Source organism: Oncorhynchus keta, unplaced genomic scaffold, assembly GCF_023373465.1.
Source record: "Oncorhynchus keta strain PuntledgeMale-10-30-2019 unplaced genomic scaffold, Oket_V2 Un_scaffold_7590_pilon_pilon, whole genome shotgun sequence".
Classification (NCBI taxonomy): Eukaryota; Metazoa; Chordata; class Actinopteri; order Salmoniformes; family Salmonidae; genus Oncorhynchus; species Oncorhynchus keta.
In genome coordinates, this window is record NW_026290995.1 from 142,230 (window position 1) to 167,626 (window position 25,397).

Here is a 25,397-nt window from a genome sequence, read left to right on the forward strand (position 1 = left end):
GAGAGAGAGGAGATCTACCTCCCACTCAGTCTATTCTGAAGAGAGAGAGAGGAGATATACCTCCCACTCAGTCTATTCTGAGAGAGAGAGGAGATCTACCTCCCACTCAGTCTATTCTGAAGAGAGAGAGAGGAGATCTACCTCCCACTCAGTCTATTCTGAAGAAGAGAGAGATCTACCTCCCACTCAGTCTATTCTGAAGAGAGAGAGAGAGATCTACCTCCCACTCAGTCTATTCTGAAGAGAGAGAGAGGAGATCTACCTCCCACTCAGTCTATTCTGAAGAGAGAGAGAGAGGAGATCTACCTCCCACTCAGTCTATTCTGAAGAGAGAGAGAGAGATCTACCTCCCCTCAGTCTATTCTGAGAGAGAGAGAGAGGAGATCTACCTCCCACTCAGTCTATTCTGAAGAGAGAGAGAGAGAGAGGAGATCTACATCCCCTCAGTCTATTCTGAGAGAGAGAGAGAGCGAGAGAGAGAGAGAGAGAGAGAGAGAGAGAGAGAGAGAGAGAGAGAGAGAGAGAGAGAGAGAGAGAGAGAGAGAGAGAGAGAGAGAGAGAGAGAGAGAGAGAGAGAGAGAGAGAGAGAGAGAGAGAGAGAGAGAGAGAGAGAGAGAGAGGAGCTGTCTTGAGAGAGCAGCGTCACAGAAGATAACACCACTGCAGAGACACGGGCATATTGGCACTGCGACTGACAGCTGGCGTTTCGTTGCACTTCGTCGTAAACGGGGGAGTTTACTTGCCTCTCTCTCGGCCTCTCTCATTATGTTTGGAATCCTCCTAACTTGATGGACTGCAGTAGAAGTCTGAGGACAACGAGGCAGAGGAGAGACACGGTTGCGCTCCACAGGAGAGGGATATAACCGGGAATGTCTGGATGTGGTTATGGGGGTGAGTCTTCCAGCTAACACCATGCCTTTATTCCATAACCACATACGGTGGCTGGATCTGGACATAATCATTACCAAAAAGCAGATTTATAATAAGTGACTGGGACACACACCATGTCCGCTGTGGAGGTGCTTTTCGCCGTCTTGATGCTAGTCATTATCGTGGTGTCGTTACTGTCCAACGCCGTGGTGCTGATCTGCTTTCTGTACAACCCACAGATCAGGAAGCAAGTGCCCTGCGTGTTCACCCTCAACCTCACTTTTTGTAACTTGTTGCTGACCGTTTCCCACATGCCTCTAACTGTGGTGGGTCTCGTCAACAAGGGTCAGCCCGGAAGTGACGCTTTCTGTCAGTCGGTCGGCTTCTCGGAGACGTTTTTAACGACTAATTCGATGTTGAGCATGGCCGCTCTGAGCATCGACAGGTGGATCGCTGTCGTGTTCCCGCTGAGGTACCATTCTAGAATACGGCATAGAGATGCCGCTCTCGTGCTCGGATACACGTGGATACATTCTATGTCTTTTTCGACGGCGGCTGCTTGCCTCTCGTGGGTGGGATACCATCCGCTCTACGCGTCGTGCACGCTCTCCGACGTGACGGACGGCAGTCAGACTCCGTTTGTTGTGTTTACTGTGGTGTTTCACTCCCTCACCTTTCTCCTGTCCTTTCTAGTCCTGTGCGTCACGTACCTGAAAGTGCTGAAGGTGGCAAGGTCCCACTGTAGCCGGATAGACGTTATCACAATGCAAACTTTAGTGCTGCTTGTGGATATTCACCCGAGGTAAGAGGAGGTCTTTGAGTTGCATTTCTCTCTGTGCACCTTACTCCAACTCACCTTACTACAACTCACCTTACTCCAACTCACTTTCCTCCAACTCACCTTACTCCAACTCACCTTCCTCCAACTCACTTTACTCCAACTCACCTTACTCCAACTCACTTTCCTCCAACTCACCTTACTCCAACTCACCTTACTCCAACTCACCTTACTCCAACTCACCTTACTCCAACTCACCTTCCTCCAACTCACCTTACTCCAACTCACCTTACTCCAACTCACCTTACTCCAACTCACTTTCCTCCAACTCACCTTACTCCAACTCACCTTCCTCCAACTCACCTTACTCCAACTCACCTTCCTCCAACTCACCTTACTCCAACTCACCTTACTCCAACTCACTTTCCTCCAACTCACCTTACTCCAACTCACTTTACTCCAACTCACTTTACTACAACTCACTTTCCTCCAACTCACCTTACTCCAACTCACTTTACTCCAACTCACCTTACTCCAACTCACTTTCCTCCAACTCACCTTACTCCAACTCACCTTACTCCAACTCACCTTACTCCAACTCACTTTACTCCAACTCACCTTCCTCCAACTCACCTTACTCCAACTCACCTTACTCCAACTCACTTTACTCCAACTCACTTTACTCCAACTCACCTTACTCCAACTCACCTTACTCCAACTCACCTTACTCCAACTCACTTTACTCCAACTCACCTTACTCCAACTCACCTTACTCCAACTCACTTTACTCCAACTCACCTTACTCCAACTCACTTTACTCCAACTCACCTTACTCCAACTCACTTTACTCCAACTCACCTTACTCCAACTCACCTTACTCCAACTCACCTTACTCCAACTCACTTTACTCCAACTCACCTTACTCCAACTCACTTTACTCCAACTCACCTTACTCCAACTCACTTTACTCCAACTCACCTTACTCCAACTCACTTTACTCCAACTCACCTTACTCCAACTCACCACTCACTCACCTTACTCCAACTCACCTTACTCCAACTCACCTTACTCCAACTCACCTTACTCCAACTCACTTTACTCCAACTCACCTTACTCCAACTCACCTTACTCCAACTCACCTTACTCCAACTCACCTTACTCCAACTCACCTTACTCCAACTCACCTTACTCCAACTCACCTTACTCCAACTCACCTTACTCCAACTCACTTACTCCAACTCACCTTACTCCAACTCACCTTACTCCAACTCACCTTACTCCAACTCACTTTACTCCAACTCACCTTACTCCAACTCACCTTACTCCAACTCACCTTACTCCAACTCACCTTACTCCAACTCACTTTACTCCAACTCACCTTACTCCAACTCACCTTACTCCAACTCACTTTACTCCAACTCACCTTACTCCAACTCACCTTACTCCAACTCACCTTACTCCAACTCACCTTCCTCCAACTCACTTTACTCCAACTCACCTTACTCCAACTGACCTTACTCCAACTCACTTTACTCCAACTCACCTTACTCCAACTCACCTTACTCCAACTCACTTTACTCCAACTCACCTCCAACTCACTTTACTCCAACTCACCTTACTCCAACTCACCTTACTCCAACTCACCTTTACTCCAACTCACCTTACTCCAACTCACCTTACTCCAACTCACTTTACTCCAACTCACCTTACTCCAACTCACTTTACTCCAACTCACCTTACTCCAACTCACTTTACTCCAACTCACCTTACTCCAACTCACTTTACTCCAACTCACCTTACTCCAACTCACTTTACTCCAACTCACCTTCTCACCTTACTCACTCACTTTACTCTCAACTCAACTCACTTTACTCCAACTCCTTTACTCCAACTCACCTTACTCCAACTCACTTTACTCCAACTCACCTTACTCCAACTCACTTTACTCCAACTCACCTTCCTCCAACTCACCTTACTCCAACTCACCTTACTCCAACTGACCTTACTCCAACTCACTTTACTCCAACTCACCTTACTCCAACTCACCTTACTCCAACTGACCTTACTCCAACTCACTTTACTCCAACTCACCTTACTCCAACTCACCTTACTCCAACTCACTTTACTCCAACTCACCTTACTCCAACTCACTTTACTCCAACTCACCTTACTCCAACTCACTTTACTCCAACTCACCTTACTCCAACTCACCTTACTCCAACTCACCTTACTCCAACTCACCTTACTCCAACTCACCTTACTCCAACTTACTTTACTCCAACTCACCTTACTCCAACTCACCTTACTCCAACTCACTTTACTCCAACTCACTTTACTCCAACTCACCTTACTCCAACTCACCTTACTCCAACTCACCTTACTCCAACTCACTTTACTCCAACTCACCTTACTCCAACTCACCGTACTCCAACTCACCTTACTCCAACTCACTTTACTCCAACTCACTATTGTTTTGAATTCATGTTGAAACCAGAACAATGCATCATGGGACATTTCTTTATTCTATTATGATCTGTTGTGTTCTACTGTGTTGTGTTATATTCTGTTGTGTTCTATTCTGTTGTGTTATATTCTGTTGTGTTCTATTGTGTTGTGTTCTATTGTGTTGTGTTCTATTCTGTTGTGTTCTATTCTGTTGTGTTCTATTCTGTTGTGTTATATTCTGTTGTGTTCTATTGTGTTGTGTTCTATTGTGTTGTGTTCTATTCTGTTGTGTTCTATTCTGTTGTGTTCTATTCTGTTGTGTTCTATTCTGTTGTGTTCTATTCTGTTGTGTTCTATTCTGTTGTGTTATATTCTGTTGTGTTTGTATTCTATTTGTGTTCTATTCTGTTGTGTTCTATTCTGTTGTGTTCTATTCTGTTGTGTTATATTCTGTTGTGTTCTATTCTGTTGTGTTCTATTCTGTTGTGTTCTATTCTGTTGTGTTCTATTCTGTTGTGTTCTATTCTGTTGTGTTCTATTCTGTTGTGTTCTATTGTGTTGTGTTCTATTCTGTTGTGTTCTATTCTGTTGTGTTCTATTCTGTTGTGTTCTATTCTGTTGTGTTCTATTCTGTTGTGTTCTATTCTGTTGTGTTGTGTTCTATTGTGTTGTGTTCTATTCTGTTGTGTTCTATTGTGTTGTGTTCTATTCTGTTGTGTTCTATTCTGTTGTGTTCTATTCTGTTGTGTTCTATTCTGTTGTGTTCTATTCTGTTGTGTTCTATTCTGTTGTGTTATATTCTGTTGTGTTCTATTGTGTTGTGTTCTATTGTGTTGTGTTCTATTCTGTTGTGTTCTATTCTGTTGTGTTCTATTCTGTTGTGTTCTATTCTGTTGTGTTCTATTGTGTTGTGTTCTATTGTGTTGTGTTCTATTCTGTTGTGTTCTATTCTGTTGTGTTCTATTCTGTTGTGTTCTATTCTGTTGTGTTCTATTCTGTTGTGTTATATTCTGTTGTGTTCTATTCTGTTGTGTTCTATTCTGTTGTGTTCTATTCTGTTGTGTTCTATTCTGTTGTGTTCTATTGTGTTGTGTTATATTCTGTTACGTTATATTCTGTTGTGTTAAATGGTGTTGTGTTCTATTGTGTTGTGTTCTATGGAGTTATATTCTATTGTGTTAAATGGTGTTGTGTTCTATTGTGTTATATGGTGTTGCGTTATGTTCTATTATGTTCTATTATATTGTGTTGTGTTTTATTGCGTTATTTTCTGTTGTGTTCTATTGCGTTCTATTCCATAGTGTTCTATTGTGTTGTGTTCTACTGTGGTCTATTGTGTTCTATTGTGTTGTGTTCCATTGAGTCTATTCTGTTGTGTTCTATTCCACTGTGCTCTATTGTGTTCTATTGTGTTCTATTCTATTGTGTTCAATTCTGGTGTGTTCTATTCTATTGTGTTCTATTGTGTTCTATTCTGTTGTGTTCTATTCTATTGTGTTCTAATCCATTATGTTTTACTGTGTTCTATTCTATCTTCAGCACAGCTAAGCACACCTAATGACACCTAATGGCACCTGATTTTAGGTCTAACAACATAATCATGTTCATGTCATGAAGACGTGTGTCAAATAAAGTGTAACCACATATTTCCCTGATCAGTGTTCGAGAGCGTTGTCTGGAAGAGCAGAAGAGGAGGCGACAGAGAGCAACCAGGAAGATCAGTACCTTCATCGGCACATTCATGGTCTGCTTTGCTCCCTACGTCATCACCAGGTAGGTAGAAAGGGGGGAGGGGAAGAGAGAGAGAGATATCTTTACAAGAGAACATTAGATGAGATGTCCCTGATATCTTTACAAGAGTACATTAGATGGCATGTCCCTGACAGTGTCTCTTTACAAGGGTACAGTAGATGATATTAACAACTAGGTTCAACAGGACCAATATCACTTAGCAGGAAGCCAGCCATATTAACAAGGATCAACAGGATCTATACCACCAGCCAGCCATAATAACAAGGATCAACAGGATCTATACCACCTGCCAGCCATAATAACAAGGATCAACAGGGTCTATACCACCAGCCAGCCATAATAACAAGGACCAACAGGATCTATACCACCAGCCAGCCATAATAACAAGGATCAACAGGATCTATACCACCAGCCAGCCATAATAACAAGGATCAACAGGATCTATACCACCTGCCAGCCATAATAACAAGGATCAACAGGGTCTATACCACCAGGCAGCCATAATAACAAGGACCAACAGGATCTATACCACCAGCCAGCCATAATAACAAGGATCAACAGGATCTATACCACCAGCCAGCCATAATAACAAGGATCAACAGGACCTATACCACCAGCCAGCCATAATAACAAGGATCAACAGGATCTATACCACCAGCCAGCCATAATAACAAGGATCAACAGGATCTATACCACCTGCCAGCCATAATAACAAGGATCAATAGGATCTATACCACCTGCCAGCCATAATAACAAGGATCAACAGGATCTATACCACCAGCCAGCCATAATAACAAGGATCAACAGGATCTATACCACCAGCCAGCCATAATAACAAGGATCAACAGGATCTATACCACCAGCCAGCCATAATAACAAGGATCAACAGGATCTATACCACCTGCCAGCCATAATAACAAGGATCAACAGGGTCTATACCACCAGGCAGCCATAATAACAAGGACCAACAGGATCTATACCACCAGCCAGCCATAATAACAAGGATCAACAGGATCTATACCACCAGCCAGCCATAATAACAAGGATCAACAGGATCTATACCACCTGCCAGCCATAATAACAAGGATCAACAGGGTCTATACCACCAGGCAGCCATAATAACAAGGACCAACAGGATCTATACCACCAGCCAGCCAGCCATAATAACAAGGATCAACAGGATCTATACCACCAGCCAGCCAGCCATAATAACAAGGATCAACAGGATCTATACCACCAGCCAGCCAGCCATAATAACAAGGATCAACAGGATCTATACCACCAGCCAGCCATAATAACAAGGATCAACAGGATCTATACCACCAGCCAGCCATAATAACAAGGATCAACAGGGTCTATACCACCAGGCAGCCATAATAACAAGGACCAACAGGATCTATACCACCAGCCAGCCATAATAACAAGGATCAACAGGATCTATACCACCAGCCAGCCATAATAACAAGGATCAACAGGATCTATACCACCAGCCAGCCATAATAACAAGGACCACAGGGTATACCACCAGCCAGCCATAATAACAAGGATCAACAGGATCTATACCACCAGCCAGCCATAATAACAAGGATCAACAGGATCTATACCACCAGCCAGCCAGCCATACCACCAGCCAGCCAGCCATAATAACAAGGATCAACAGGATCTATACCACCAGCCAGCCAGCCATAATAACAAGGATCAACAGGATCTATACCACCAGCCAGCCAGCCATAATAACAAGGATCAACAGGATCTATACCACCAGCCAGCCAGCCATAATAACAAGGATCAACAGGATCTATACCACCAGCCAGCCATAATAACAAGGATCAACAGGATCTATACCACCTGCCAGCCATAATAACAAGGATCAACAGGGTCTATACCACCAGGCAGCCATAATAACAAGGACCAACAGGATCTATACCACCAGCCAGCCATAATAACAAGGATCAACAGGATCTATACCACCAGCCAGCCATAATAACAAGGATCAACAGGATCTATACCACCAGCCAGCCATAATAACAAGGATCAACAGGGTCTATACCACCAGCCAGCCAGCCATAATAACAAGGATCAACAGGATCTATACCACCAGCCAGCCATAATAACAAGGATCAACAGGAACTATACCACCAGCCAGCCATAATAACAAGGATCAACAGGGTCTATACCACCTGCCAGCCAGCCATAATAACAAGGATCAACAGGATATATACCACCTGCCAGCCATATTAACAAGGATCAACAGGATCTATACCACCAGCCAGCCATAATAACACGGACCAACAGGATCTATACCACCTGCCAGCCATAATAACAAGGATCAACAGGATCTATACCACCAGCCAGCCATAATAACAAGGACCAACAGGATCTATACCACCTACCAGCCATAATAACAAGGATCAACAGGATCTATACCACCAGCCAGCCATAATAACAAGGACCAACAGGATCTATACCACCAGCCAGCCAGCAGGATCTATACCACCAGCCAATAACAAGGATCAACAGGATCTATACCACCAGCCAGCCATAATAACAAGGATCAACAGGATCTATACCACCAGCCAGCCATAATAACAAGGATCAACAGGATCTATACCACCAGCCAGCCATAATAACAAGGATCAACAGGGTCTATACCACCAGCCAGCCAGCCATAATAACAAGGATCAACAGGATCTATACCACCAGCCAGCCATAATAACAAGGATCAACAGGATCTATACCACCAGCCAGCCATAATAACAAGGATCAACAGGGTCTATACCACCTGCCAGCCAGCCATAATAACAAGGATCAACAGGATATATACCACCTGCCAGCCATATTAACAAGGATCAACAGGATCTATACCACCAGCCAGCCATAATAACACGGACCAACAGGATCTATACCACCTGCCAGCCAGCCATATTAACAAGGATCAACAGGATCTATACCACCAGCCAGCCATAATAACAAGGATCAACAGGATCTATACCACCAGCCAGCCATAATAACAAGGACCAACAGGATCTATACCACCAGCCAGCTATAATAACAAGGATCAACAGGATCTATACCACCTGCCAGCCATAATAACAAGGATCAACAGGATCTATACCACCAGCCAGCCAGCCATATTAACAAGGATCAACAGGATCTATACCACCAGCCAGCCATATTAACAAGGATCAACAGGATCTATACCACCAGCCAGCCATATTAACCAGGATCTATACCACCAGCCAGCCATAATAACAAGGATCAACAGGATCTATACCACCAGCCAGCCATAATAACAAGGATCAACAGGATCTATACCACCAGCCAGCCATAATAACAAGGATCAACAGGATCTATACCACCAGCCAGCCAGCCATAATAACAAGGATCAACAGGATCTATACCACCTACCAGCCAGCCATAATAACAAGGATCAACAGGATCTATACCACCAGCCAGCCATATTAACAAGGATCAACAGGATCTATACCACCAGCCAGCCAGCCAGCCATAATAACAAGGATCAACAGGATCTATACCACCAGCCAGCCATAATAACAAGGATCAACAGGATCTATACCACCAGCCAGCCATAATAACAAGGATCAACAGGATCTATACCACCAGCCAGCCATAATAACAAGGATCAACAGGATCTATACCACCTGCCAGCCATAATAACAAGGATCAACAGGATCTATACCACCAGCCAGCCAGCCATAATAACAAGGATCAACAGGATCTATACCACCAGCCAGCCAGCCAGGATCAACAGGATCTATACCAAGCCAGCCATAATAACAAGGATCAACAGGATCTATACCACCAGCCAGCCAGCCATAATAACAAGGATCAACAGGATCTATACCACCAGCCAGCCATAATAACAAGGATCAACAGGATCTATACCACCAGCCAGCCATAATAACAAGGATCAACAGGGTCTATACCACCAGCCAGCCATAATAACAAGGATCAACAGGATCTATACCACCAGCCAGCCATAATAACAAGGATCAACAGGATCTATACCACCAGCCAGCCATAATAACAAGGATCAACAGGATCTATACCACCAGCCAGCCATAATAACAAGGATCAACAGGGTCTATACCACCAGCCAGCCAGCCATAATAACAAGGATCAACAGGATCTATACCACCAGCCAGCCATAATAACAAGGATCAACAGGAACTATACCACCAGCCAGCCATAATAACAAGGATCAACAGGGCCAGCTATAATCAAGGATCAACAGGATCACCAGCCAGCCATAATAACAAGGATCAACAGGATCTATACCACCAGCCAGCCATAATAACAAGGCCATATAACAAGGATCAACAGGATCTATACCACCAGCCAGCCATATTAACAAGGATCAACAGGATCTATACCACCAGCCAGCCAGCCATATTAACAAGGATCAACAGGATCTATACCACCAGCCAGCCATAATAACAAGGATCAACAGGATCTATACCACCAGCCAGCCATAATAACAAGGATCAACAGGATCTATACCACCAGCCAGCCATAATAACAAGGACCAACAGGATCTATACCACCTGCCAGCCAGCCATATTAACAAGGATCAACAGGATCTATACCACCAGCCAGCCATAATAACAAGGATCAACAGGATCTATACCACCAGCCAGCCATAATAACAAGGACCAACAGGATCTATACCACCAGCCAGCTATAATAACAAGGATCAACAGGATCTATACCACCACCAGCCAGCCATAATAACAAGGATCAACAGGATCTATACCACCAGCCAGCCATAATAACAGGACCAACAGGATCTATACCACCTGCCAGCCATAATAACAAGGATCAACAGGATCTATACCACCAGCCAGCCATAATAACAAGGATCAACAGGATCTATACCACCAGCCAGCCAGCCATAATAACAAGGACCAACAGGATCTATACCACAGCCAGCCAGCCATAATAGCCAGCCATAATAACAAGGATCAACAGGATCTATACCACCAGCCAGCCATAATAACAAGGATCAACAGGATCTATACCACCAGCCAGCCATAATAACAAGGATCAACAGGATCTATACCACCAGCCAGCCATAATAACAAGGATCAACAGGATCTATACCAGCCAGCCATAATAACAAGGATCAACAGGGTCTATACCACCAGCCAGCCATAATAGGACAAGGTCTATACCACCACAGGATCTATACCACCAGCCAGCCATAATAACAAGGATCAACAGGATCTATACCACCAGCCAGCCAGCCATAATAACAAGGATCAACAGGATCTATACCACCCAGCCATAATAACAGGCCAGCTATACCAGCCAGCCATAATAACAAGGATCAACAGGATCTATACCACCAGCCAGCCATAATAACAAGGATCAACAGGATCTATACCACCAGCCAGCCATAATAACAAGGATCAACAGGATCTATACCACCAGCCAGCCATAATAACAAGGATCAACAGGATCTATACCACCAGCCAGCCAGCCATAATAACAAGGATCAACAGGATCTATACCACCAGCCAGCCATAATAACAAGGATCAACAGGATCTATACCACCAGCCAGCCATAATAACAAGGATCAACAGGATCTATACCACCAGCCACCACCACCAGCCAGCCATAATAACAAGGATCAACAGGATCTATACCACCAGCCAGCCATAATAACAAGGATCAACAGGGTCTATACCACCAGGCAGCCATAATAACAAGGACCAACAGGATCTATACCACCAGCCAGCCATAATAACAAGGATCAACAGGATCTATACCACCAGCCAGCCATAATAACAAGGATCAACAGGATCTATACCACCAGCCAGCCATAATAACAAGGATCAACAGGGTCTATACCACCAGCCAGCCAGCCATAATAACAAGGATCAACAGGATCTATACCACCAGCCAGCCATAATAACAAGGATCAACAGGAACTATACCACCAGCCAGCCATAATAACAAGGATCAACAGGGTCTATACCACCTGCCAGCCAGCCATAATAACAAGGATCAACAGGATATATACCACCTGCCAGCCATATTAACAAGGATCAACAGGATCTATACCACCAGCCAGCCATAATAACAAGGACCAACAGGATCTATACCACCAGCCAGCCATAATAACAAGGATCAACAGGATCTATACCACCAGCCAGCCATAATAACAAGGACCAACAGGATCTATACCACCTACCAGCCATAATAACAAGGATCAACAGGATCTATACCACCAGCCAGCCATAATAACAAGGACCAACAGGATCTATACCACCAGCCAGCTATAATAACAAGGATCAACAGGATCTATACCACCAGCCAGCCATATTAACAAGGATCAACAGGATCTATACCACCAGCCAGCCATAATAACAAGGATCAACAGGATCTATACCACCAGCCAGCCATAATAACAAGGATCAACAGGGTCTATACCACCACCACCAGCCAGCCAGCCATAATAACAAGGATCAACAGGATCTATACCACCAGCCAGCCATAATAACAAGGATCAACAGGATCTATACCACCAGCCAGCCATAATAACAAGGATCAACAGGATCTATACCACCTGCCAGCCAGCCATAATAACAAGGATCAACAGGATATATACCACCTGCCAGCCATATTAACAAGGATCAACAGGATCTATACCACCAGCCAGCCATAATAACACGGACCAACAGGATCTATACCACCTGCCAGCCAGCCATATTAACAAGGATCAACAGGATCTATACCACCAGCCAGCCATAATAACAAGGATCAACAGGATCTATACCACCAGCCAGCCATAATAACAAGGACCAACAGGATCTATACCACCAGCCAGCCATAATAACAAGGATCAACAGGATCTATACCACCAGCCAGCCATAATAACAAGGATCAACAGGATCTATACCACCACCAGCCAGCCATATTAACAAGGATCAACAGGATCTATACCACCAGCCAGCCATATTAACAAGGATCAACAGGATCTATACCACCAGCCAGCCAGCCATATTAACAAGGATCAACAGGATCTATACCACCAGCCAGCCATATTAACAAGGATCAACAGGATCTATACCACCAGCCAGCCATAATAACAAGGATCAACAGGATCTATACCACCTGCCAGCCAGCCATAATACAAGGATCAACCTATACCACCAGCCAGCCATAATAACAAGGATCAACAGGATCTATACCACCACCAGCCAGCCATAATAACAAGGATCAACAGGATCTATACCACCAGCCAGCCATATTAACAAGGATCAACAGGATCTATAGCCACCAGCCAGCCAGCCAGCCATAACAAGGATCAACAGGATCTATACACCAGGATCAACAGGATCAACAGGATCTATACCACCAGCCAGCCATAATAACAAGGATCAACAGGATCTATACCACCAGCCAGCCATAATAACAAGGATCACCACCTGCCAGCCATAATAACAAGGATCAACAGGATCTATACCACCTGCCAGCCATAATAACAAGGATCAACAGGATCTATACCACCAGCCAGCCAGCCATAATAACAAGGATCAACAGGATCTATACCACCAGCCAGCCATAATAACAAGGATCAACAGGATCTATACCACCAGCCAGCCAGCCATAATAAGCCAAGGATCAACAGGATCTATACCACCAGCCAGCCAGCCATAATAACAAGGATCAACAGGATCTATACCACCAGCCAGCCATAATAACAAGGATCAACAGGATCTATACCACCAGCCAGCCATAATAACAAGGATCAACAGGATCTATACCACCAGGCCAGCCATAATAACAAGGATCAACAGGATCTATACCACCAGCCAGCCATAATAACAAGGATCAACAGGATCTATACCACCAGCCAGCCATAATAACAAGGATCAACAGGATCTATACCACCGGCCAGCCATAATAACAAGGATCAACAGGATCTATACCACCAGCCAGCCAGCCCAAGGATCAACAGCAAGGATATACCACCAGCCAGCCATAATAACAAGGATCAACAGGATCTATACCACCAGCCAGCCATAATAACAAGGACCAACAGGATCTATACCACCAGCCAGCTATAATAACAAGGATCAACAGGATCTATACCACCTGCCAGCCATAATAACAAGGATCAACAGGATCTATACCACCAGCCAGCCAGCCATATTAACAAGGATCAACAGGATCTATACCACCAGCCAGCCATAATAACAAGGATCAACAGGATCTATACCACCAGCCAGCCAGCCATATTAACAAGGATCAACAGGATCTATACCACCAGCCAGCCATAATAACAAGGATCAACAGGATCTATACCACCAGCCAGCCATAATAACAAGGATCAACAGGATCTATACCACCTGCCAGCCATAATAACAAGGATCAACAGGATCTATACCACCAGCCAGCCAGCCATAATAACAAGGATCAACAGGATCTATACCACCTACCAGCCAGCCATAATAACAAGGATCAACAGGATCTATACCACCAGCCAGCCATACTAACAAGGATCAACAGGATCTATACCACCAGCCAGCCAGCCATAATAACAAGGATCAACAGGATCTATACCACCAGCCACCAAGGCCAGGATCTATACCACCAGCCAGCCATAATAACAAGGATCAACAGGATCTATACCACCAGCCAGCCATAATAACAAGGATCAACAGGATCTATACCACCTGCCAGCCATAATAACAAGGATCAACAGGATCTATACCACCAGCCATAGCCAACAAGGATCAACAGGCCAGCCAGCCAGCCATAATAACAAGGACCAACAGGATCTATACCACCAGCCAGCCATAATAACAAGGATCAACAAGATCTATACCACCTGCCAGCCATAATCACAAGGATCAACAGGATCTATACCACCAGCCAGCCAGCCATAATAACAAGGATCAACAGGATCTATACCACCAGCCAGCCATAATAACAAGGATCAACAGGATCTATACCACCAGCCAGCCATAATAACAAGGATCAACAGGATCTATACCACCAGCCAGCCATAATAACAAGGATCAACAGGATCTATACCACCAGCCAGCCATAATAACAAGGATCAACAGGATCTATACCACCAGCCAGCCATAATAACAAGGATCAACAGGATCTATACCACCAGCCAGCCATAATAACAAGGATCAACAGGTCTATACCACCAGCCAGCCAGCCATAATAACAAGGATCAACAGGATCTATACCACCAGCCAGCCATAATAACAAGGATCAACAGGAACTATACCACCAGCCAGCCATAATAACAAGGATCAACAGGGTCTATACCACCTGCCAGCCAGCCATAATAACAAGGATCAACAGGATATATACCACCTGCCAGCCATATTAACAAGGATCAACAGGATCTATACCACCAGCCAGCCATAATAACAAGGACCAACAGGATCTATACCACCAGCCAGCCATAATAACAAGGATCAACAGGATCTATACCAGCCAGCCAGCCATACCACCACCAATAACAAGGATCAACAGGATCTATACCACCAGCCAGCCATAATAACAAGGACCAACAGGATCTATACCACCAGCCAGCCATAATAACAAGGATCAACAGGATCTATACCACCAGCCAGCCATATAACAAGGATCAACAGGATCTATACCACCAGCCAGCCATAATAACAAGGATCAACAGGATCTATACCACCAGCCAGCCATAATAACAAGGATCAACAGGATCACCAGCCAGCCAGATCCAGCCAGCCATAACAAGGATACAGGATCTATACCAGCCAGCCCAGCCATAATAACAAGGATCAACAGGGTCTATACCACCTGCCAGCCAGCCATAATAACAAGGATCAACAGGATATATACCACCTGCCAGCCATATTAACAAGGATCAACAGGATCTATACCACCAGCCAGCCATAATAACACGGACCAACAGGATCTATACCACCTGCCAGCCAGCCATATTAACAAGGATCAACAGGATCTATACCACCAGCCAGCCATAATAACAAGGATCAACAGGATCTATACCACCAGCCAGCCATAATAACAAGGACCAACAGGATCTATACCACCAGCCAGCCATAATAACAAGGATCAACAGGATCTATACCACCAGCCAGCCATAATAACAAGGATCAACAGGATCTATACCACCAGCCAGCCAGCCATAATAACAAGGATCAACAGGATCTATACCACCAGCCAGCCATATTAACAAGGATCAACAGGATCTATACCACCAGCCAGCCATAATAACAAGGATCAACAGGATCTATACCACCAGCCAGCCATAATAACAAGGATCAACAGGATCTATACCACCAGCCAGCCATAATAACAAGGATCAACAGGATCTATACCACCTGCCAGCCATAATAACAAGGATCAACAGGATCTATACCACCAGCCAGCCAGCCATAATAACAAGGATCAACAGGATCTATACCACCACCAGCCAGCCATAATAACAAGGATCAACAGGATCTATACCACCAGCCAGCCATAATAACAAGGATCAACAGGATCTATACCAGCCCACCAGCCAGCCAGCCATAATAACAAGGATCAACAGGATCTATACTACCAGCCAGCCAGCCATAATAACAAGGATCAACAGGATCTATACCACCAGCCAGCCATAATAACAAGGACCAACAGGATCTATACCACCTGCCAGCCATAATAACAAGGATCAACAGGATCTATACCACCTGCCAGCCATAATAACAAGGATCAACAGGATCTATACCACCAGCCAGCCAGCCATAATAACAAGGACCAACAGGATCTATACCACCAGCCAGCCATAATAACAAGGATCAACAGGATCTATACCACCTGCCAGCCATAATAACAAGGATCAACAGGATCTATACCACCAGCCAGCCAGCCATAATAACAAGGATCAACAGGATCTATACCACCTGCCAGCCATAATAACAAGGATCAACAGGATCTATACCACCTGCCAGCCATAATAACAAGGATCAACAGGATCTATACCACCAGCCAGCCATAATAACAAGGATCAACAGGATCTATACCACCAGCCAGCCAGCCATAATAACAAGGATCAACAGGATCTATACCACCAGCCAGCCAGCCATAATAACAAGGATCAACAGGATCTATACCACCAGCCAGCCAGCCATAATAACAAGGATCAACAGGATCTATACCACCAGCCAGCCATAATAACAAGGATCAACAGGATCTATACCACCTGCCAGCCAGCCATAATAACAAGGATCAACAGGATCTATACCACCTGCCAGCCATAATAACAAGGATCAACAGGATCTATACCACCAGCCAGCCATAATAACAAGGATCAACAGGATCTATACCACCTGCCAGCCATAATAACAAGGATCAACAGGATCTATACCACCTGCCAGCCATAATAACAAGGATCAACAGGATCTATACCACCAGCCAGCCATAATAACAAGGATCAACAGGATCTATACCACCAGCCAGCCATAATAACAAGGATCAACAGGATCTATACCACCAGCCAGCCATAATAACAAGGATCAACAGGATCTATACCACCAGCCAGCCATAATAACAAGGACCAACAGGATCTATAACACCAGCCAGCCAGCCATAATAACAAGGATCAACAGGATCTATACCAGCAGCCAGCCAGCCATATTAACAAGGATCAACAGGATCTATACCACCTGCCAGCCAGCCATAATAACAAGGATCAACAGGATCTATACCACCAGCCAGCCATAATAACAAGGATCAACAGGATCTATACCACCAGCCAGCCATAATAACAAGGATCAACAGGATCTATACCACCTGCCAGCCATAATAACAAGGACCAACAGGATCTATACCACCAGCCAGCCATAATAACAAGGATCAACAGGATCTATACCACCAGCCAGCCATAATAACAAGGATCAACAGGATCTATACCACCAGCCAGCCATAATAACAAGGATCAACAGGATCTATACCACCAGCCAGCCATAATAACAAGGATCAACAGGATCTATACCACCAGCCAGCCATAATAACAAGGATCAACAGGATCTATACCACCTGCCAGCCATAATAACAAGGACCAACAGGATCTATACCACCAGCCAGCCATAATAACAAGGATCAACAGGATCTATACCACCAGCCAGCCATAATAACAAGGATCAACAGGATCTATACCACCTGCCAGCCATAATAACAAGGATCAACAGGATCTATACCACCAGCCAGCCAGCCATAATAACAAGGATCAACAGGATCTATACCACCTGCCAGCCATAATAACAAGGATCAACAGGATCTATACCACCTACCAGCCATAATAACAAGGATCAACAGGATCTATACCACCTGCCAGCCATAATAACAAGGATCAACAGGATCTATATACCACCTGCCAGCCAGCCATAATAACAAGGATCAACAGGATCTATACCACCTGCCAGCCAGCCATAATAACAAGGATCAACAGGATCTATACCACCAGCCAGCCAGACATAATAACAAGGATCAACAGGGTCTATACCACCTGCCAGCCATAATAACAAGGCCAGCCACCAGCCAGCCATAATAACAAGGATCAACAGGATCTATACCACCAGCCAGCCAGCCATAATAACAAGGATCAACAGGATCTATACCACCTGCCAGCCATAATAACAAGGATCAACAGGATCTATACCACCTACCAGCCATAATAACAAGGATCAACAGGATCTATACCACCTGCCAGCCATAATAACAAGGATCAACAGGATCTATACCACCTGCCAGCCAGCCATAATAACAAGGATCAACAGGATCTATACCACCAGCCAGCCAGACATAATAACAAGGATCAACAGGGTCTATACCACCTGCCAGCCATAATAACAAGGACCAACAGGATCTATACCACCAGTCAGCCATAATAACAAGGACCAACAGGATCTATACCACCAGTCAGCCATAATAACAAGGATCAACAGGATCTATACCACCTGCCAGCCATAATAACAAGGATCAACAGGATCTATATACCACCTGGCAGCCATAATAACAAGTGGAAGTGTTTCTGTTCAGAGAATTATCATGAACTGAATAATATGTATTATGTAACAAACAACATAACTAAATGTCTGCTTTGAACTCTGACCTCTTCTGTAGTTGTGGGATGACAATTAGAATGTTGCACTTTGACATCCATAGATAGAGAAATATCTAAGACATCCCTCTCCCCCTCTCCCTCTCTCCCCCTCTCCCTCTCCCCCTCTCTCCCCCTCTCCTCCCCTCTCTCCTCCCATCTCTCCCTCTCCCCCTCTCCTCCCCTCTCTCCCTCTCCTCCCCTCTCTCCCCTCTCTCCCCCTCTCCTCCCCTCTCTCCCTCTCCTCCCCTCTCTCCCTCTCCTCCCCTCTCTCCTCCCATCTCTCCCTCTCCCCCTCTCCTCCCCTCTCCTCCCCTCTCCCCCTCTCTCCCCCTCTCCTCCCCTCTCTCCCTCTCCTCCCCTCTCTCCTCCCCCTCTCTCCCTCTCCCCCTCTCCTCCCCTCTCTCCCTCTCCTCCTCTCTCTCCCTCTCCTCCCCTCTCTCCCTCTCCTCCTTTCTCTCCCCTCTCCTCCCCTCTCCTCCCCTCTCCCTCTCCTCCCCTCTCTCCCTCTCCTCCCCTCTCTCCCTCTCCTCCCCTCTCTCCCTCTCCTCCTCTCTCTCCCTCTCCTCCCCCTCTCCCTCTCCTCCCCTCTCTCCCTCTCCTCCCCCTCTCCCTCTCCTCCTCTCTCTCCCTCTCTTCCCCTCTCTCCCTCTCCTCCCCTCTCTCCCTCTCCCCCCCCTCTCCCTCTCCTCCTTTCTCTCCCTCTCCTCCCCTCTCTCCCTCTCCTCCTTTCTCTCCCTCTCCTCCCCTCTCTCCCTCTCCTCCCCTCTCTCCCTCTCCTCTCCTCTCCTCTCTCCCTCTCCTCCCCTCTCTCCCTCTCCTCCCCCTCTCCCTCTCTCCCCCTCTCCCTCTCCCCCTCTCTCCCCCTCTCCTCCCTCTCTCCTCCCATCTCTCCCTCTCCCCCTCTCCTCCCCCTCTCCCCCTCCTCCCCTCTCTCCCCCTCTCCTCCCCTCTCTCCCTCTCCTCCCCTCTCTCCCTCTCCTCCCCCTCTCTCCCTCCCCCTCTCCCCTCTCTCCCCCTCTCCTCCCCTCTCCCCCCTCTCTCCCCCTCTCCTCCCCCTCTCTCCCTCTCCTCCCCTCTCTCCTCCCCTCTCTCCCTCTCCCCCTCTCCTCCCCTCTCTCCCTCTCCTCCTCTCTCTCCCTCTCCTCCTCTCTCTCCCTCTCCTCCTCTCTCTCCCCTCTCCTCCCCTCTCTTCCCCTCTCCCTCTCCTCTCCTCTCTCCCTCTCCTCCCCTCTCTCCCTCTCCTCCCCTCTCTCCCTCTCCTCCTCTCTCTCCCCTCTCCTCCCCCTCTCCCTCTCCTCCTCTCTCTCCCCTCTCTTCCCCTCTCCCTCTCCTCTCCTCTCTCCCTCTCCTCCCCCCTCTCCCTCTCCTCCCCTCTCTCCCCTCTCCTCCCCTCTCTCCCTCTCCTCCCTTCTCTCCCTCTCCTCCCCTCTCTCCCTTTCCTCCCCTCTCTCCCCCTCCTCCCCTCTCTCCCTCTCCTCTCCTCTCCCTCTTCCTCTCCTCCCCTCTCTCCCTCTCCTCCCCTCTCCCCCCCCCCCCCCTCTCCTCTCTCCCCCTCCTCCCCTCTCCCCCCCCCCTCTCCTCTCCTCTCTCCCTCTCCTCCCCTCTCTCCCTCCCCTCCCCTCTCCTCTCTCCCTCTCCTCCCCTCTCCTCTCTCCCTCTCCTCCCCTCTCTCTCCCCCTCTCCCCTCTCTCCCCTCTCCCTCTCCTCCCCTCTCCTCCCTCTCTCCCCTCTCCCTCTCCTCCCCCTCTCCCTCTCCTCCCCTCTCCCCTCTCCTCCCCTCTCTCCCTCTCCTCCCCTCCCCCTCCCTCCCCCTCTCTCCCTCTCCTCCCCTCTCCCTCTCCTCCCCTCTCTCCCTCTCCTCCCCTCTCCTCCCCCCTCTCCCTCTCCTCCCCTCTCTCCCCTCCTCCCCTCTCCTCCCCTCTCTCCCTCTCCTCCCCTCTCTCCCTCTCCTCCCCTCTCCCTCTCCTCCCCTCTCTCCCTCTCCTCCCCTCTCCCTCTCCTCCCCTCTCTCCCTCTCCTCCCCTCTCCCTCTCCTCCCCTCTCTCCCTGTCCTCCCCTCTCCTCCCCTCTCTCCCTCTCCGCCCCTCTCCCTCTCCTCCCATCTCTCCCTGTCCTCCCCTCTCCTCCCTCTCTCTCCCATCCCTCTTTCCCGATCCTGTATAGGATAGTGGAGTTATTTCCGTCCGTGTCTATCGACCACCGCTGGGGACTGGTCTCCAAGTGCCTGGCCTACAGCAAGGCGGCCTGCGACCCCTTCGTCTACTCCCTGCTCCGTAACCAGTACAAGAAGACGTGTGCTGACATCATCAACAGGCTGCTGAAGCCCAGCTCTATGAATGCATCTGGACCAGGTCACCACGACAACCATGAGACTAGGGGGAGGAACAACACAGTGCAGACTGCAGCAGACTGAGGCCGGGGGTTGTGTTACTGTCTAAGGGTTGATACTCTATGTTCAGACTGAGGAAGGGGGTTGTGTTACTGTCTAAGGGTTGATACTCTATGTTCAGACTGAGGAAGGGGGTTGTGTTACTGTCTAAGGGTTGATACTCTATGTTCAGACTGAGGAAGGGGGTTGTGTTACTGTCTAAGGGTTGATACTCTATGTTCAGACTGAGGAAGGGGGTTGTGTTACTGTCTAAGGGTTGATACTCTATGTTCAGACTGAGGAAGGGGGTTGTGTTACTGTCTAAGGGTTGATACTCTATGTTCAGACTGAGGAAGGGGGTGGTGTTACTGTCTAAGGGTTGATACTCTATGTTCAGACTGAGGAAGGGGTGGTGTTATTGTCTAAGGGTTGATACTCTATGTTCAGACTGAGGAAGGGGTGGTGTTATTGTCTAAGGGTTGATACTCTATGTTCAGACTGAGGAAGGGGTTGTGTTACTGTCTAAGGGTTGATACTCTATGTTCAGACTGAGGAAGGGGTTGTGTTACTGTCTAAGGGTTGATACTCTATGTTCAGACTGAGGAAGGGGTGGTGTTATTGTCTAAGGGTTGATACTCTATGTTCAGACTGAGGAAGGGGTGGTGTTACTGTCTAAGGGTTGATACTCTATGTTCAGACTGAGGAAGGGGTTGTGTTACTGTCTAAGGGTTGATACTCTATGTTCAGACTGAGGAAGGGGTTGTGTTACTGTCTAAGGGTTGATACTCTATGTTCAGACTGAGGAAGGGGTTGTGTTATTGTCTAAGGGTTGATACTCTATGTTCAGACTGAGGAAGGGGGTGGTGTTACTGTCTAAGGGTTGATACTCTATGTTCAGACTGAGGAAGGGGTGGTGTTACTGTCTAAGGGTTGATACTCTATGTTCAGACTGAGGAAGGGGTTGTGTTACTGTCTAAGGGTTGATACTCTATGTTCAGACTGAGGAAGGGGGTTGTGTTACTGTCTAAGGGTTGATACTCTATGTTCAGACTGAGGAAGGGGTGGTGTTACTGTCTAAGGGTTGATACTCTATGTTCAGACTGAGGAAGGGGTGGTGTTACTGTCTAAGGGTTGATACTCTATGTTCAGACTGAGGAAGGGGTTGTGTTATTGTCTAAGGGTTGATACTCTATGTTCAGACTGAGGAAGGGGTTGTGTTACTGTCTAAGGGTTGATACTCTATGTTCAGACTGAGGAAGGGGTGGTGTTATTGTCTAAGGGTTGATACTCTATGTTCAGACTGAGGAAGGGGTGGTGTTACTGTCTAAGGCTTGATACTCTATGTTCAGACTGAGGAAGGGGTTGTGTTACTGTCTAAGGGTTGATACTCTATGTTCAGACTGATGTATGTGGTACTGTTATTGTCTTATAGTCTATACTGAGAATATAAAGTTACAAGTCACATAACAAGAACACAGGAAGAACAGGGGTTGGATTTCTGGGATACTCGATCCGGTGTATTTCTGTGGTTATCCAACCTCTATGCCACACAGACTGAGGAAGGGGCCGTAGCATCAACATGCCACACAGCTGACCCGAACGGCCGTAGCATCAACACGCCACACAGCGTTGATACGTCCTAGTTCAGCCACACTGAGGAACGGCCGTAGCATTTACGCCACACAGCGGTTAGCATCAACACGCCACTGAGGAAGGGGGTTACGTCCGTAGCATCATACTCTACGCCAGACTGAGGACCGATACGGGGTAGTCAACACGCCACACAGCGACCGATGTGGCCGTAGCATCAACACGCCACACATATGAGAATATAACGTCCAAGTAGCATCAACACGCCACACAGCGACCGAGGCGTCCGTAGCATCAACACGCCACACATTTCTGATACGTCCGTAGCATCAACACGCCACACAGCTACCGATACGGCCGTAGCATCAACACGCCACACAGCGACCGATACGGCCGTAGCATCAACGCGCCACACAGCTACCGATACGTCCGTAGCATCAACGCGCCACACAGCGACCGATAAGTCCGTAGCATCAACACGCCACACAGCGACCGATACGGCCGTAGCAACAACACGCCACACAGCGACCGATACGGCCGTAGCGTCAACACGCCACCCAGCGACCGATACGGCCGTAGCATCAACACGCCACCCAGCGACCGATACGGCCGTAGCATCAACACGCCACACAGCGACCGATACGGCCGTAGCATCAACACGCCACACAGCGACCGATACGTCCGTAGCATCAACACGCCACACAGCGACCGATACGTCCGTAGCATCAACACGCCACACAGCGACCGATACGGCCGTAGCATCAACACGCCACACAGCGACCGATACGGCCGTAGCATCAACACGCCACACAGCGACCGATACGGCCGTAGCATCAACACGCCACACAGCGACCGATACGGCCGTAGCGTCAACACGCCACACAGCGACCGATACGGCCGTAGCGTCAACACGCCACACAGCGACCGATACGGCCGTAGCATCAACACGCCACACAGCGACCGATACGTCCGTAGCGTCAACACGCCACACAGCGACCGATACGTCCGTAGCATCAACACGCCACACAGCGACCGATACGTCCGTAGCATCAACACGCCACACAGCGACCGATACGGCCGTAGCATCAACATGTTGTTGTGAAGAAGATGGACTTGACTCCTTGCAGATTTGTGTTGAGGCAGACTTACTCTCACTGAGAACAAATTCCTCTTATGTTGATCCTACTGAGGAGAGGAAATTGTGAGCCGTAACACACGAGCAATTCTATGATTGTGAGCATTTGTATGCTTTCACATTACCAACAAATATATCTATACCACTACACTCCAACAAGGGTTACACGGCTGTCCCCGTAGGAGAACCCCTTTTTGGTTCCGAGAAGAACTCTTTTGTGTTCCGTGTTAAACCCTCTGTGGAACAGGGTTCTACCTGCAACCAAAACAAGTTCTCCAAAGGGTTGTCCAATGGGAACAGCCGAACAACACCTTTGGGTTCGTGATATCACCTCCCCCCCCTAAGTGGGTAAGAGTAACATTACATAAAGACATGGAAGGTACCAATAGTTGTACAGTATGTTTTAGTATGTGTGCTGAGTTTGGGGGGGGGGGTACGGTGGCCCTGAGGGACCAAGTAGCTTTGTATGAAGGGAGTGCCTCAGTAAGTGTTGTAGTGTTGAAAGGTAGCACATAACATGGCACCTAAAGGAGAGGATACGATCTGATTATTACTGTGATGACGACGTGTTAGGAAAACACATTGAGGCCTGTTACCTGGGAGATAGACTCAGGTATTTAAAACACATTGAGGCTTGTTACCTGGGAGATAGACTCAGGTATTTAAAAGACATTGAGGCTTGTTACCTGGGAGATAGACTCAGGTATTTAAAACACATTGAGGCCTGTTACCTGGGAGATAGACTCAGGTATTTAAAACACACTGAGGCCTGTTACCTGGGAGATAGACTCAGGTATTTAAAACACATTGAGGCTTGTTACCTGGGCGATAGACTCAGGTATTTAAAACACATTGAGTCATGTTACCTGGGAGATAGACTCAGGTATTTAAAACACATTGAGGCTTGTTACCTGGGCGATAGACTCAGGTATTTAAAACACACTGAGGCCTGTTACCTGGGAGATAGACTCAGGTATTTAAAACACATTGAGGCTTGTTACCTGGGCGATAGACTCAGGTATTTAAAACACATTGAGGCCTGTTACCTGGGAGATAGACTCAGGTATTTAAAACACATTGAGGCTTGTTACCTGGGAGATAGACTCAGGTATTTAAAACACATTGAGGCCTGTTACCTGGGAGATAGACTCAGGTATTTAAAACACATTGAGGCCTGTTACCTGGGAGATAGACTCAGGTATTTAAAACACACTGAGGCTTGTTACCTGGGAGATAGACTCAGGTATTTAAAACACATTGAGTCCTGTTACCTGGGAGATAGACTCAGGTATTTAAAACACATTGAGTCCTGTTACCTGGAAGATA

The 25,397-nt window shown here is 47.0% G+C and overlaps 1 protein-coding gene across 1 annotated transcript; it reads left to right on the top strand.

Annotated features, from left to right (window-relative positions):
• The first annotated feature begins 609 nt into the window (after window positions 1-609).
• Window positions 610-21,749, top strand: LOC118382486 (G-protein coupled receptor 26-like). The gene is made up of 3 exons (XM_052517371.1): window positions 610-1,672; window positions 5,753-5,866; window positions 21,142-21,749. Exons 1-3 carry the CDS (start codon window positions 1,005-1,007, stop codon window positions 21,389-21,391), a joined length of 1,032 nt encoding a protein of 343 aa, XP_052373331.1. The 5' UTR covers window positions 610-1,004; the 3' UTR covers window positions 21,392-21,749.
• The last annotated feature ends 3,648 nt before the right edge of the window (window positions 21,750-25,397 follow it).

What these genes read in the sequence shown, in the direction of transcription:
- LOC118382486 (XM_052517371.1), top strand. Translation starts at nt 1,005, where the DNA reads ATGTCCGCTGTGGAGGTGCTTTTCGCCGTCTTGATGCTAGTCATTATC. An exon ending in CTTGTGGATATTCACCCGAG is followed by an intron (nt 1,673 to 5,752) that starts GTAAGAGGAGGT and finishes TTCCCTGATCAG; the next exon opens with TGTTCGAGAGCGTTGTCTGG. An exon ending in GCTCCCTACGTCATCACCAG is followed by an intron (nt 5,867 to 21,141) that starts GTAGGTAGAAAG and finishes GATCCTGTATAG; the next exon opens with GATAGTGGAGTTATTTCCGT.